The sequence below is a fragment of the Neltuma alba genome, unplaced genomic scaffold, assembly GCF_004799145.2.
Source record: "Neltuma alba isolate B1F8T4 unplaced genomic scaffold, ASM479914v2 tig00013399_pilon, whole genome shotgun sequence".
NCBI classification, from domain to species: Eukaryota; Viridiplantae; Streptophyta; class Magnoliopsida; order Fabales; family Fabaceae; genus Neltuma; species Neltuma alba.
Genome location: NW_021637657.1, coordinates 22,222 through 32,722, shown reverse-complemented (window position 1 = coordinate 32,722; position 10,501 = coordinate 22,222). Strand labels below are relative to the sequence as shown.

Sequence of the window (10,501 nt, the reverse complement as noted above, 5' to 3'; positions counted from 1 at the left end):
AAAAACACTCTAATTTAAGTAAGGTTTTTTTTTTCATCAAAATAAAAATATTTTTAAAAGTATCCTTATTTAGATGAGGACATATTTTAAAAAAATTGGATGAAAATAAGATTTGTATTCTACGTATTTTTTTCACAGAAAAATACCCCGGTTAAATTGTATCCCAAATTCCCAATCCCGCATGCTTTTCCTTTTGGGCACGTACATACCAAATTTCCAATCCGGCTCGCTCCCTGCTCTTCTGCTTCCGCGCCTCGCAAGCCACATCGTTCTGCAGCCGCCAGCCTAGCTTTTGTCGATCGCCGGCCTCGCCAGTCCTTGCTGCTGCCATCAGATATTTCTGTTAGGTATATACCGGAACCAACCTCGTTTCCGGATTCAGCCAACTCTGGTTTGCTTTTGTGCATAAACAAGTTCTTCTGAAACGGAAAATGAATTTTTGAGAGTTTTGAGGATGAAATTGTTCTGAAATACTGTTCCCCCCGGGGGGGGGAAGCATCTTACAATGTATAACGCTTGATTTTATAATTCCATGTCTGTAAGCTCCTATTATCTATGCAATATTAGCTTTCTATCTTTTCTAGCCTGCTCATTAATATTGTCATGATTTTATTATTTTGTTATGGAACATAGAACTTTCATGCACGGGCAGAAAGTTTCGGTCGATGAAGGCGTCAATTTTTGTCCCTATCAAATATGAATTACTTCATAGAATTTCAACATTTACTATAGTTTGTTTCTTGACATCCTTTCTTTTGACTTTGAGTTAGTGCCAGGAAACATGTACAAGAAGAATAAGCAAGTTGGTAAGCATGGACCTTTACGTGGTCATATGGATACACAAGATCAAGAACTGGACATAAGGAAGATTATGAAAGATGTCGAAAATCTTGGTACATTTCTTCGGTTCTCATTTGGATCACCCTCTTTTACCTTTTGTTAATTTTTATCCCCTATGTTATTAGTATTTATATTTTATTATGATATCTACATTTGCTTTATTTTGTTGTGCTTTGGTTCTATTTTTGAGAAGTCAAATTAGAGTTCAGACTGCACAAAATTGTGGATGCTTGTATTTTTTGTCATGTAATTTGAATACTTGGGTCTTGATTTCTTTGGTCCGCTCTGTTGCAGCTCAAACTAAACATGGTACTCTTTTAAGATTCCAATTTAACCATTGTCAATATTTTTTCCCTTTTCTTTTATTTGGCTAAAATAACCTTCCTAAACTTTGAATGATGTGTGAAGAACGATCCTTTTAGCTTGGCAGGAAACTTTCCTTAACTTTTATTTATACTTATAGAATCCCCAACTGTTAGTCAAACTGTTAGATCATTAATGGGAGCTGCCACACTAGATTTAATGGAGCCACATGGCACTTGACATCCTGGGTCATTTGATAATTTCTCTCCCCAGTCAAAAAGCTCAGTTTGCTTCTCCTCCTTTAGAAAGTCAAGAAAAACCCTTTTTTTTTTTTTTCCTTTCCCTGGTTTCCAGATTTCATCTTCTTCCTTCTTGATCACTGTTGGTCGTTTAAACAATGTTAAAGGTGAAAATCATAATGGATCTCTTGTGTGAAGGTGAAAATCACAATGGATATCTTTTGAGGATACTCAATCTAAGAGTCTGTCTTCAAAATTATTTTGTTCAATTTGTTAGCTCTGTTTGCCTGCTATAATAAAGTCAAGTGCAAGACAAATTACTGTCCATGGTGCTTGTTGATAGTAACATGTGCTGCTATAATGTCCTCTTTGAATACTTTGGTGGCACAATTACCAATAGCGAAGGAAATCGGTTTGGGCTACTAGATGACATTGATGGCAAAGTTCCACTGAACAAATCACTGCATCTAAACTCAAACTCCTATTGAAGAGAGATGATGTTCTGAGCTTTTTAAGGAAGAACAAATGATGTTGTGCATTTTTGAGGAGCTGATTTAGCATTTGATGGACCCGTTGCTAATGGGCCAACGCTAAGTCATGCAGAATGTGTGCAGTTTGTGACAGAAGAGGTGAAAGAGAGAAGGCTGTGTGCTGTATATAATTGGGAAGAACGGTTTAGTGAGAAGGTAGGAAATTAGTTAGTATTGTGAGGGAGAGACTTTAGCCTCTCGAGTGCTAGGGAATCAGTCGGGATGTGTGAGTTTTCTGTCACTTAAGCTTAATGTCTCTGTAGTTTTCTGGTTAGATTTGCACTCCGCCAGAATTATATCATTTTAATAACATCATCAGTGTGGGTTTCATTAGCATTTTTGAGTAAAATAAGGGTATTAGACGTTATGGAAGAATATGTGGGTTTATGAAATTGCACGATGGTATTTTGTATGTATGTACCGCAAATTTCATCATGATTTGGGTTGTGGGGTCGTTTGCATGATAGTAAGTGAAGGTGTGTCTGGGGCTAGAAATTTATGGGTTCAAAGCAGTTCTTTCTGTAGTATATGACTCCTGTTGAGCCTTGTCCATCGAATTTCATGTTCATGTTGCTCTTGATGATTCCAACTTATGCTATATTTTCAGGCTACTCGCATATGTCATGGAAAGAACGTAAAAAGATTGAAGATAGGAAGGTTGTTTCTCTTGGCGGAAAGGTGAGTATATGTTTGCTGCATCATGTGCTACAAAACAGCATAAACTAGGATACGTGGCAAAAAAGTTTCATACTGTTCTTTGTTCCTTTTGCAGGCCCCTAAGCAGCAGAAATTGCCTCTAAGCGTGGCACGACCAAGGATGAAGAAACAGAAGGAGAGAGAGCAGAAAATGCTCCAAGAGGTACTTCTTAAAAGCTGGTGTTGCATTTCTCAAGAATAACTGGTCACATAATCAATTCAATGGACAAGATTTGACCATCATTGTCAAGAATGGTCTCTGTCCAATAACACAAGCTTTCAAGGAAACTGCTCTGATGAATGGTTTTAATTAGTCTATAACACATGTTTGGATCTCCTTGGAGCTTGAATTATGGTGGCAACAAATTGCGGTAGCATAGTGATGAATATTTTTTTTTCTAGTCACCAATGCTGAAGAACTGATAGTAAAAACGATCTTGCTAGTGTGTGTGTGTGTGTGACTCTTGCTGGTTGTATTTTACCAATTTGCCCCACTCTGTGACTTTGTAGCGTTTGATTCTTGGACAATTTGGGGGAAAGCTTGGTGGAAGCAGTAAAAGATCAGCAGGGAAGCGCAAACCAGAGGAGAGGGGTCTGAAGTCAAGTGAAGGTCGTTTTAAAAATGGCGTCCTTAATGTGAAGCATTTGTTAAATCCAGCGCAATCTAAAAGTCAAGCTACTGAAACCCATGCGCCCAGTGGAGGGAAAAGGAAAATGGGAAATCAGAAGAGAGATAAGAAGAGCCGTTGAGTAATGAAATCCAGCGTGGAGAGAAGTTTTGTAGGAAATCAAGCGGCATTTAATTTGTTAACGCGTCTATGTCAGTATATTGAGTTTGGATCTTTGATAGCAATTGTTAAGGATATATTAACATAATCCTTATAGTTCACATAAATTTTTCATATTAGCCTATAGTCTAAGAATTTTGTAGTCAACCCAACAGTTTTCACAGAAATTTAGTTTTAAGTGTAAGATCTAAATTTATTTATTTTTTTTTTTTTTTTAATTCTCGATGTAGATTGTACACCTTAAGGTGTTTCATTAATAGGAAAGCGAATAATTAAACAGGCTATTTTAAAAAATTAACATATTTTTTACGAATAATTAATTGAACTAATTTTTTTAATTTATATAAATTAATTATTTAGTTTTTATATTTAGTATTAGTATTAGGGAGAGTAACTAAAAGAAAGAGATACGCGGATACATGGAGGGGATGAGAGTGCCACTTGATGAACTAAGCGCCTTTACCGCTTCACGTTACAGTGCGACTTCATTGTGTGTGGATTGCAGCCCAAGGAGCAACATTTCTACTCTTATATTAACAATATTTTTTTAAATGTACAAAATCAAACTTAGACTTTGTCCGATCCGATCTTTTTTTTAATTATGATAGGAATTACATAATTTAATATGCATCTAGTCAAATTCTTGTCCACTTAAAATATATATACTACCTCCGATCTTTAATATAAGAATTTGTTTGGTTTTTATTTTGGTTTTAAATATAAAACTCCAATCTACTTTGTCGCTCATATTTATGTATTTTTTTTTCAACATAGTCCTCCTAACAATAATAGTTATAGCCAATACACTTAATTAGTAACGATATTTTAGAAAAGACAACACATATTTATTACAAATAACTAACTTAACTTTTTTTCTTAATTTCTTCAAATTAGTCAACTAACTCTTATAATTAAGACCGGAGGTAGTAATTGATTTGAAGTTTAATAATATGAATTTTAGTCAATTTAATTTAGGACTTATAAGGATAAAGGTACAATTTTATCACTCTCCTATTTCTTAGGTACACTCAACATTTTGATTTTTTTTTTAAGCGGCGTAATTTTACCCACCTATTATTAAGCATATACATTAACACATGATTGTGCCAAAATAAAAGGATTAGACATAAAATTGCACCAACAAAAAATCAAGACGCTGGATACGCTTGAAAAATAAGATTAGTTTTTTTTTGAATTACAAAGGGGCAGGATCGAACTCGCGACGCACACACCACTCGGCCAAACGGCCAGTGGTAAAATAAGATGAGTTTTTATTGGTTGTAACTAATAAAGTATACCATTAGTTCAGAGGGAAAAAAAAAGCTATACCATTAATTACCTATTTTATGTTATAAATGTGTGTGTATTTCAAATAATTTAAATCACATATAGTCTTATTCATTTAAATTATAACTTTGAAAAGTATGATTAATGATTAAAAGCATTTAAAAAAAAAAAAAAGGGTAAAAACCCACGTTCCCCGCTTTCCCTCTCAAGACGCAGTCTTCAGCAAAGCAAAACCCTGCCCATTCCAAACTGTGGTAATGTCGAATATGGAGGAAATACGAAATCAGGGACCACATCGCCATGAAGAAGAAATAGATGATGATGACACCATTAGCTTGGATGAAGCCTTTTTCATCAATGACAAGTAGCTTCTTTGTACTTTCTCTATCTGCTTTGTATATATCATAATTACTTCTTTGTTTGTAATGGAGCTATATTGGATTTTCGAAGCTACCAGCTGACGAATTTTACATTTGGGTCTCAAGAACTTCAACTCTTCTCTCTTCATGCCGCTTCGAGTGAGTTACTAGTTACTTCCGACCCACTTTGAAGCTTTTACCTTTTTTAGATTTCTTTTTTTAAAAATATGAGATGCTTCCGTGTTTGAACTATCTATCAAGTTTGATTGCGATAAAACTACATTTCCTATCTTTTTTTGGGGTTATGTTCTCAGCCTCATTTCTGCCTACACATATAAGATAAATCACTCTATTCATAATCACGGTATAGAGATGCATTTGACTCTGCAATTCAACACTTATAACTCGTTAATGAAAGTTTTTTTTCCTGTACTCTTGTGAATATGTTTGCTTGAACCTGAGGTGAGTTCCGATACTATTTGATACATCTCATTTTCAATATCCATGTAAGACTAGAGAGAAGAAACCAGAATAATCACGAAGTAAACAATTTGATGGCCCATTGGCCATTTCTTTAAACTCCCTTATCATGGTCAATCTTTTCACTTGAATGGAGTATTGCATTAAGGAAACAGCGTGTTGTTATTTTGAAGTGCACCTCCCTTTGTAACTCAATTTATTATAATGATTTATTAGCGCCGCTAGCCATGTGCTGTGCTATTCCCTTTCCTTGGTAAATAATTCTGAGACTATTTAACCAATAACCAAGTTTGAATTCATTATATTGATCAAATACTGCCCCACACAGTCATTGTCTAGAGTGTAAAATCTGTGGAGTCATTGTCTAGAATTATTATCCATTTTATGTGTAATGTTTTTTAATAATAATTATAATGATAAAAATAAAGTCCGTTCCCTATTTGACCTTAAATGGAAAGATGATTGTGAGAGGGTTGGGAGGGATTGGATGTTGAAGGTTTTGGCTTATTGAGATTTAATATATTAAGGTACGAGCCTTGTCATACTAGTGTTTGACCTCTCTATTTGGTTTAAATTAGCTGTGTGATTGTTTGTGTTCTTTTGTTGGATATCCTTGCTTTCCTTTTCTTTTCCTTAATTTGAGTCATGATACTAATTGTCCTTTTTATCAGCCGATTTTGATTTGACAGGGCAGGTGGTGTGGCCCGGAGCCATTCTGCTAAATGATTATCTTTCAAAAAATACTGAGATCCTTCAGGGTTGCACTGCCATTGAATTAGGTTCTGGTGTTGGTATGTATTTTACACCTAAAGAGAAAATATTTCCTGTGGTAGAAAGATGAAAACGGTTTAATAGAGAATATGAAAGTTGTGATCATATAATATTGGTATTCTGACTTAGAACTACATAATTGATTGTGCGTACAGCAGTTAGATATCAGAAAATTTCCCCTATGCGTGGAAGTTGTTGGTGGAGAATCACGTTGTGCAATGCGTATAACAGTATTTCTTTTACTGATTTTCTTATGCGTTGCCTCTACTGATAATATCATAACGATAGAACTTACTAACACTTCGAGTGCCAAACTGGTGGGAAGCCTATTGACAGTCACTTTATCTTCCTCCGCCTAATGTGGAGCATTTTTTGGTTGAACTAATGTAAAGTATTTTAATAACAATGATAATGGTAAAACAAGGGTTTAAGTGTGTTGCATGTGTGCACGTGTTTCTTTTCTTAGAAGCACAAGGTCAGCGAAGGGGGAGCAGATTCTTTGATGTTTGTTAGGAGAAATGATGATTTCTTGTAATATTCCCAATTTCATGACATTGAAACTGTGAAATTACTCGTTCTCCCCTTTTCCTTTGTTTTAGTAAATTGAACTACTTCGCTTTTTGATGTTTTATTTTATTTGCTTTGCTTCTTGAATTTCTTTTACTTAGAAACTGTCTTTTCTTATTTCGTGCTTTATCTCCTTGGTGGTTGCTACTTCATAATTACAGGTGTTACTGGCATACTTTGCAGTAGATTCTGCCAGAAAGTTGTGTTAACGGATCATAATGAAGAAGTGCTCAAGGTAAGGACAGGAAATCATGTTTGTGGCGCCAATAGGAGTATATCTCTAGCTTGTAGTCTATGTAGACTAATCTGATATCTACCCTCAGATCCTGAAGAAAAATATAGAGCTGCATTCAATTCCTGAGAATAATTGTCCTACTTCTCATGGTTAGAACAAAAACTTCTATAAGAAAATAGGTGATTGGATGTATTAATTTTACATTCAATTGTATATATTTGCAGGATTAAGTGCTGAGAAACTAGAATGGGGCAACTCCGACCATGTCAACCGAATTTTACAAAATCATCCTGGAGGATTCGACTTCATTCTTGGAGCTGACATATATATCCATAGTATATCGTATCTTACTTTATTAGAAAGACATAAATGCAAGAATGCGTTTTTCAGCTTAGGGTAGAAGTATAGAAGTTGATTGAAACAATCATGCATATCATCTGCCCAAGCCAACGATTCAGTTTTCTATACAGTTGCTATTTAAAGATCAGATGATTGTTTTGTATGCCCCCCATGAGAAATAAATATTGGCTATACAATTATCTCAGGCATTCCACCAAGCTATCCTTTTCCGGTTGGGAATTAGGAATTAGATCAATGGTTGCTCAGCAAGAAAAAATTTTACCATTGAGACTTGAATAAACACTCAAGACTGAGGATATAATCTTTGTCATTAGATCTGCTGTTTTTTTACTGAAACTGCCATTGGTTTCAAGATATTTTAGAGTCTTGTCATCACCTGAACTCTTAGTTTCATCACATTTGAGTTTAGTGTTTTAGAAATGAAATATGGGATGCCCCTTTCTGTTCCCCATCAATCCCATCATGATTGTGAAAACTTTTAGAAAGATATTGCTTTTTCTTGTTGAAACCCTCATGGCTTGCCTGTGTTGGAGTTTTAAAACAAATACACATAGACATGGTCAAAGTTTTCAATTTCCTCCTTAACGTGTTAGATCTTTGCTGAGTGGAATTATGTAAATTGATTGATGCTAGGAAAGGAACATAACTGCATCTGTTCAGATTATGTGCTATTCTTTATTTTTATTTTTTGGCCAAAGATTATGTGCTATAATACCCCCCTTTCATTGAAGAAAAATTTATTTGAGAAATCTTGACAATGCATAAGCTTTCAACAGTCAAGCATTCCTCTGCTTTTTGATACCGTTAAGGTGCTGCTGCTGATAAAAGAGGACAGAAAATGCAAATTCATACTAGCATATGTATCACGAGCAAAAACGTAAGTAACCTACCTGGCTTTGTTAATCCTGGCCTCTTTGTTTAATTGTTTACTTTGACAAGCGTCTCTCTGTTGCTCATCTGTGTTCACAGCATGATGCTTGTATCATGTATTTTCTTTCATATTTGTTATTTTTCATTTGTTGAGTTCAAGGTTTACCATTTTAGATATAATTATCTTATCATGACATATTAAAATTTGCAAAATATCCATATTCAGTGCATATACTCTATTGCTTTTAGGACCTTCCCACGTGGAAATATTTAGCTGATATTGGCCCAGTTTGTTGGACAAGAGTGTGGTGAAATTTTTAGTTTGGTCCGCATCTTCTGATAATAACAGGTGTAAGGGCGCTGAATTGGTGAAAAACTGTTATTCAGGAATTTTGAGTTAAATTTTAATTCCTCAACGAAGTGGAAATAAGGTAGAGCAATCATTGCTAATCTGAAACTTTAAAACCATTTTCTACCTCATCATTGCTTGGTATCAAAATCTTATCTAATCCTCGTTGCTTAGGGCCAAAATCTTTCAACTCATCCTCATGACTCAGTATCAAAATCTTTCCGTCACTTTGCAAGGTTGAGAGTTGAGTGGTATTAACTTCCTTACCTTTTTTAACAAAGCAAGTGGTGAGGAATTAGAATTTTACCCTGGAGTCTTTGCTACTTTTTAAGTTCCTGTTGGAGTATTAACAGAGTTCAAGATTTATTTTTCCAAAGAACATCCATGATTTTTCTTGGAACTGAACTTGTGCACCTTCCATGGTGTCCTGGAGCTTCAATGAATATTCATATCCCATTACCCCCTGTAGTTTAACTTGTGCCAGGAAAACGTCTTTTATTGTTCTGCTGAGCTTATGATTCTTTTGCATGTCTAAGAAACAGTACAAATATATGCCATAACCATAAAATTATTTAACTGTAGAAAGCCTTAGCTAGTTCTGTATTTAATACTTGATTTCGTTGGGTACTAGCAATAACCATGTTTATGGTTTTGTCTAAATTCTTAGCACTTCTCATTTAATTAAATTGCCTCACTTTGCAGCATCGACTTAATGGTCACTAATGAAGCTTCTAAGCACGGATTGCAGATGAAAGAGTTGCCTGGGACTAGGCGTATTGTTGGGAATCTCGAGGGAGTCATCTTTGAGATTACTCTAAACTAGTACTGTCAAAATATCTCATCAGACAAATATGGTTTTTTCTGTTCTGTGAAATTCCTTAACAGATTTTGATGTTGATGAACTTATTTAAGTAGCTAATAGTATATTAAATTGTGACGAAGTGTTTACATGTTGCAATTTCATAACATGTTCTTTCGAGACCCGAGGCGCATGCCAAAATTTCTTGGGAAAATTTGATAGGACCTAGAAAAAAATTATATTTATCAAGAAAGACGTTAAAAAGTGTAATTATTTAGGAAGACCAGATATTAAAATATAAATTTAAAATACTAAAATGCCCTAATTAAATCTCTTCCATTTTCTCTAACCACTGTCTTTACGATCCATCAAGGATCCTTTTTTCATAAAGTTTTTATTTTACGCTGTTATGTTACTTTTGTATCCATGGAAATAATAAATATTTTCCAAATAAAATATATTTAGCCTTATATTTTATTCAAATTTTGATGCTATAGTCTCATTCCATTTATACCTAATTGATTGTAAATCAAGTACATACTACTTCTAGTCCTATTTATAAGAGCTGGTTGACTAATTTGAGGAGATTAAAGAAAGAAGTTAAGTTAGTTATTTGTAATAAATAAGTGTTATCCTTTCTAAAATATCCTTACTAATCAAGTATATTGGCTAGGACTATTATTGTTAGAAGAATTATCTTGGAAAAAAATACATAAATATGAGAGACAAAGTGGATTGAAATCTTATATTTAGGATCAAAATAAAAGTCAAACAAGATTTTATATTAAGAATCGGAGGTAGTACATTCAAGCTGAGTAAACCAAATAATTGTCTGCACGAAGTTTGAAGATTGAATTAACAAAAAGAAAGTAGCAACATAGCAGAAACAAAGAGTATTACTAATCCACATAGATCATCCAATGGTATATTTGAGGTGCTGTATCCAAATATTATTCAAATGGGATTGGACCCCTCCATTAATTGGTGAAGTCTGTACGATATTATTAGCATCATTAATGATCTTATAA

The 10,501-nt window shown here is 34.4% G+C and overlaps 2 protein-coding genes across 2 annotated transcripts; both read left to right on the top strand.

Moving 5' to 3' along the window:
- Nucleotides 1-242: 242 nt before the first annotated feature.
- On the top strand, nt 243-3,612 carry LOC114737051 (uncharacterized). The gene is made up of 5 exons (XM_028924951.1): nt 243-347; nt 771-893; nt 2,520-2,590; nt 2,685-2,771; nt 3,119-3,612. The coding sequence occupies exons 2-5, from the start codon at nt 782-784 to the stop codon at nt 3,356-3,358; spliced, it is 510 nt and encodes a 169-aa protein (XP_028780784.1). The 5' UTR covers nt 243-347; nt 771-781; the 3' UTR covers nt 3,359-3,612.
- A 1,337-nt stretch (nt 3,613-4,949) lies between these two features.
- On the top strand, nt 4,950-9,506 carry LOC114737045 (protein N-lysine methyltransferase METTL21A-like). The gene is made up of 8 exons (XM_028924941.1): nt 4,950-5,047; nt 5,134-5,201; nt 6,194-6,313; nt 7,022-7,095; nt 7,184-7,244; nt 7,320-7,421; nt 8,221-8,332; nt 9,377-9,506. Exons 1-8 carry the CDS (start codon nt 4,950-4,952, stop codon nt 9,495-9,497), a joined length of 756 nt encoding a protein of 251 aa, XP_028780774.1. The 3' UTR covers nt 9,498-9,506.
- The last annotated feature ends 995 nt before the right edge of the window (nt 9,507-10,501 follow it).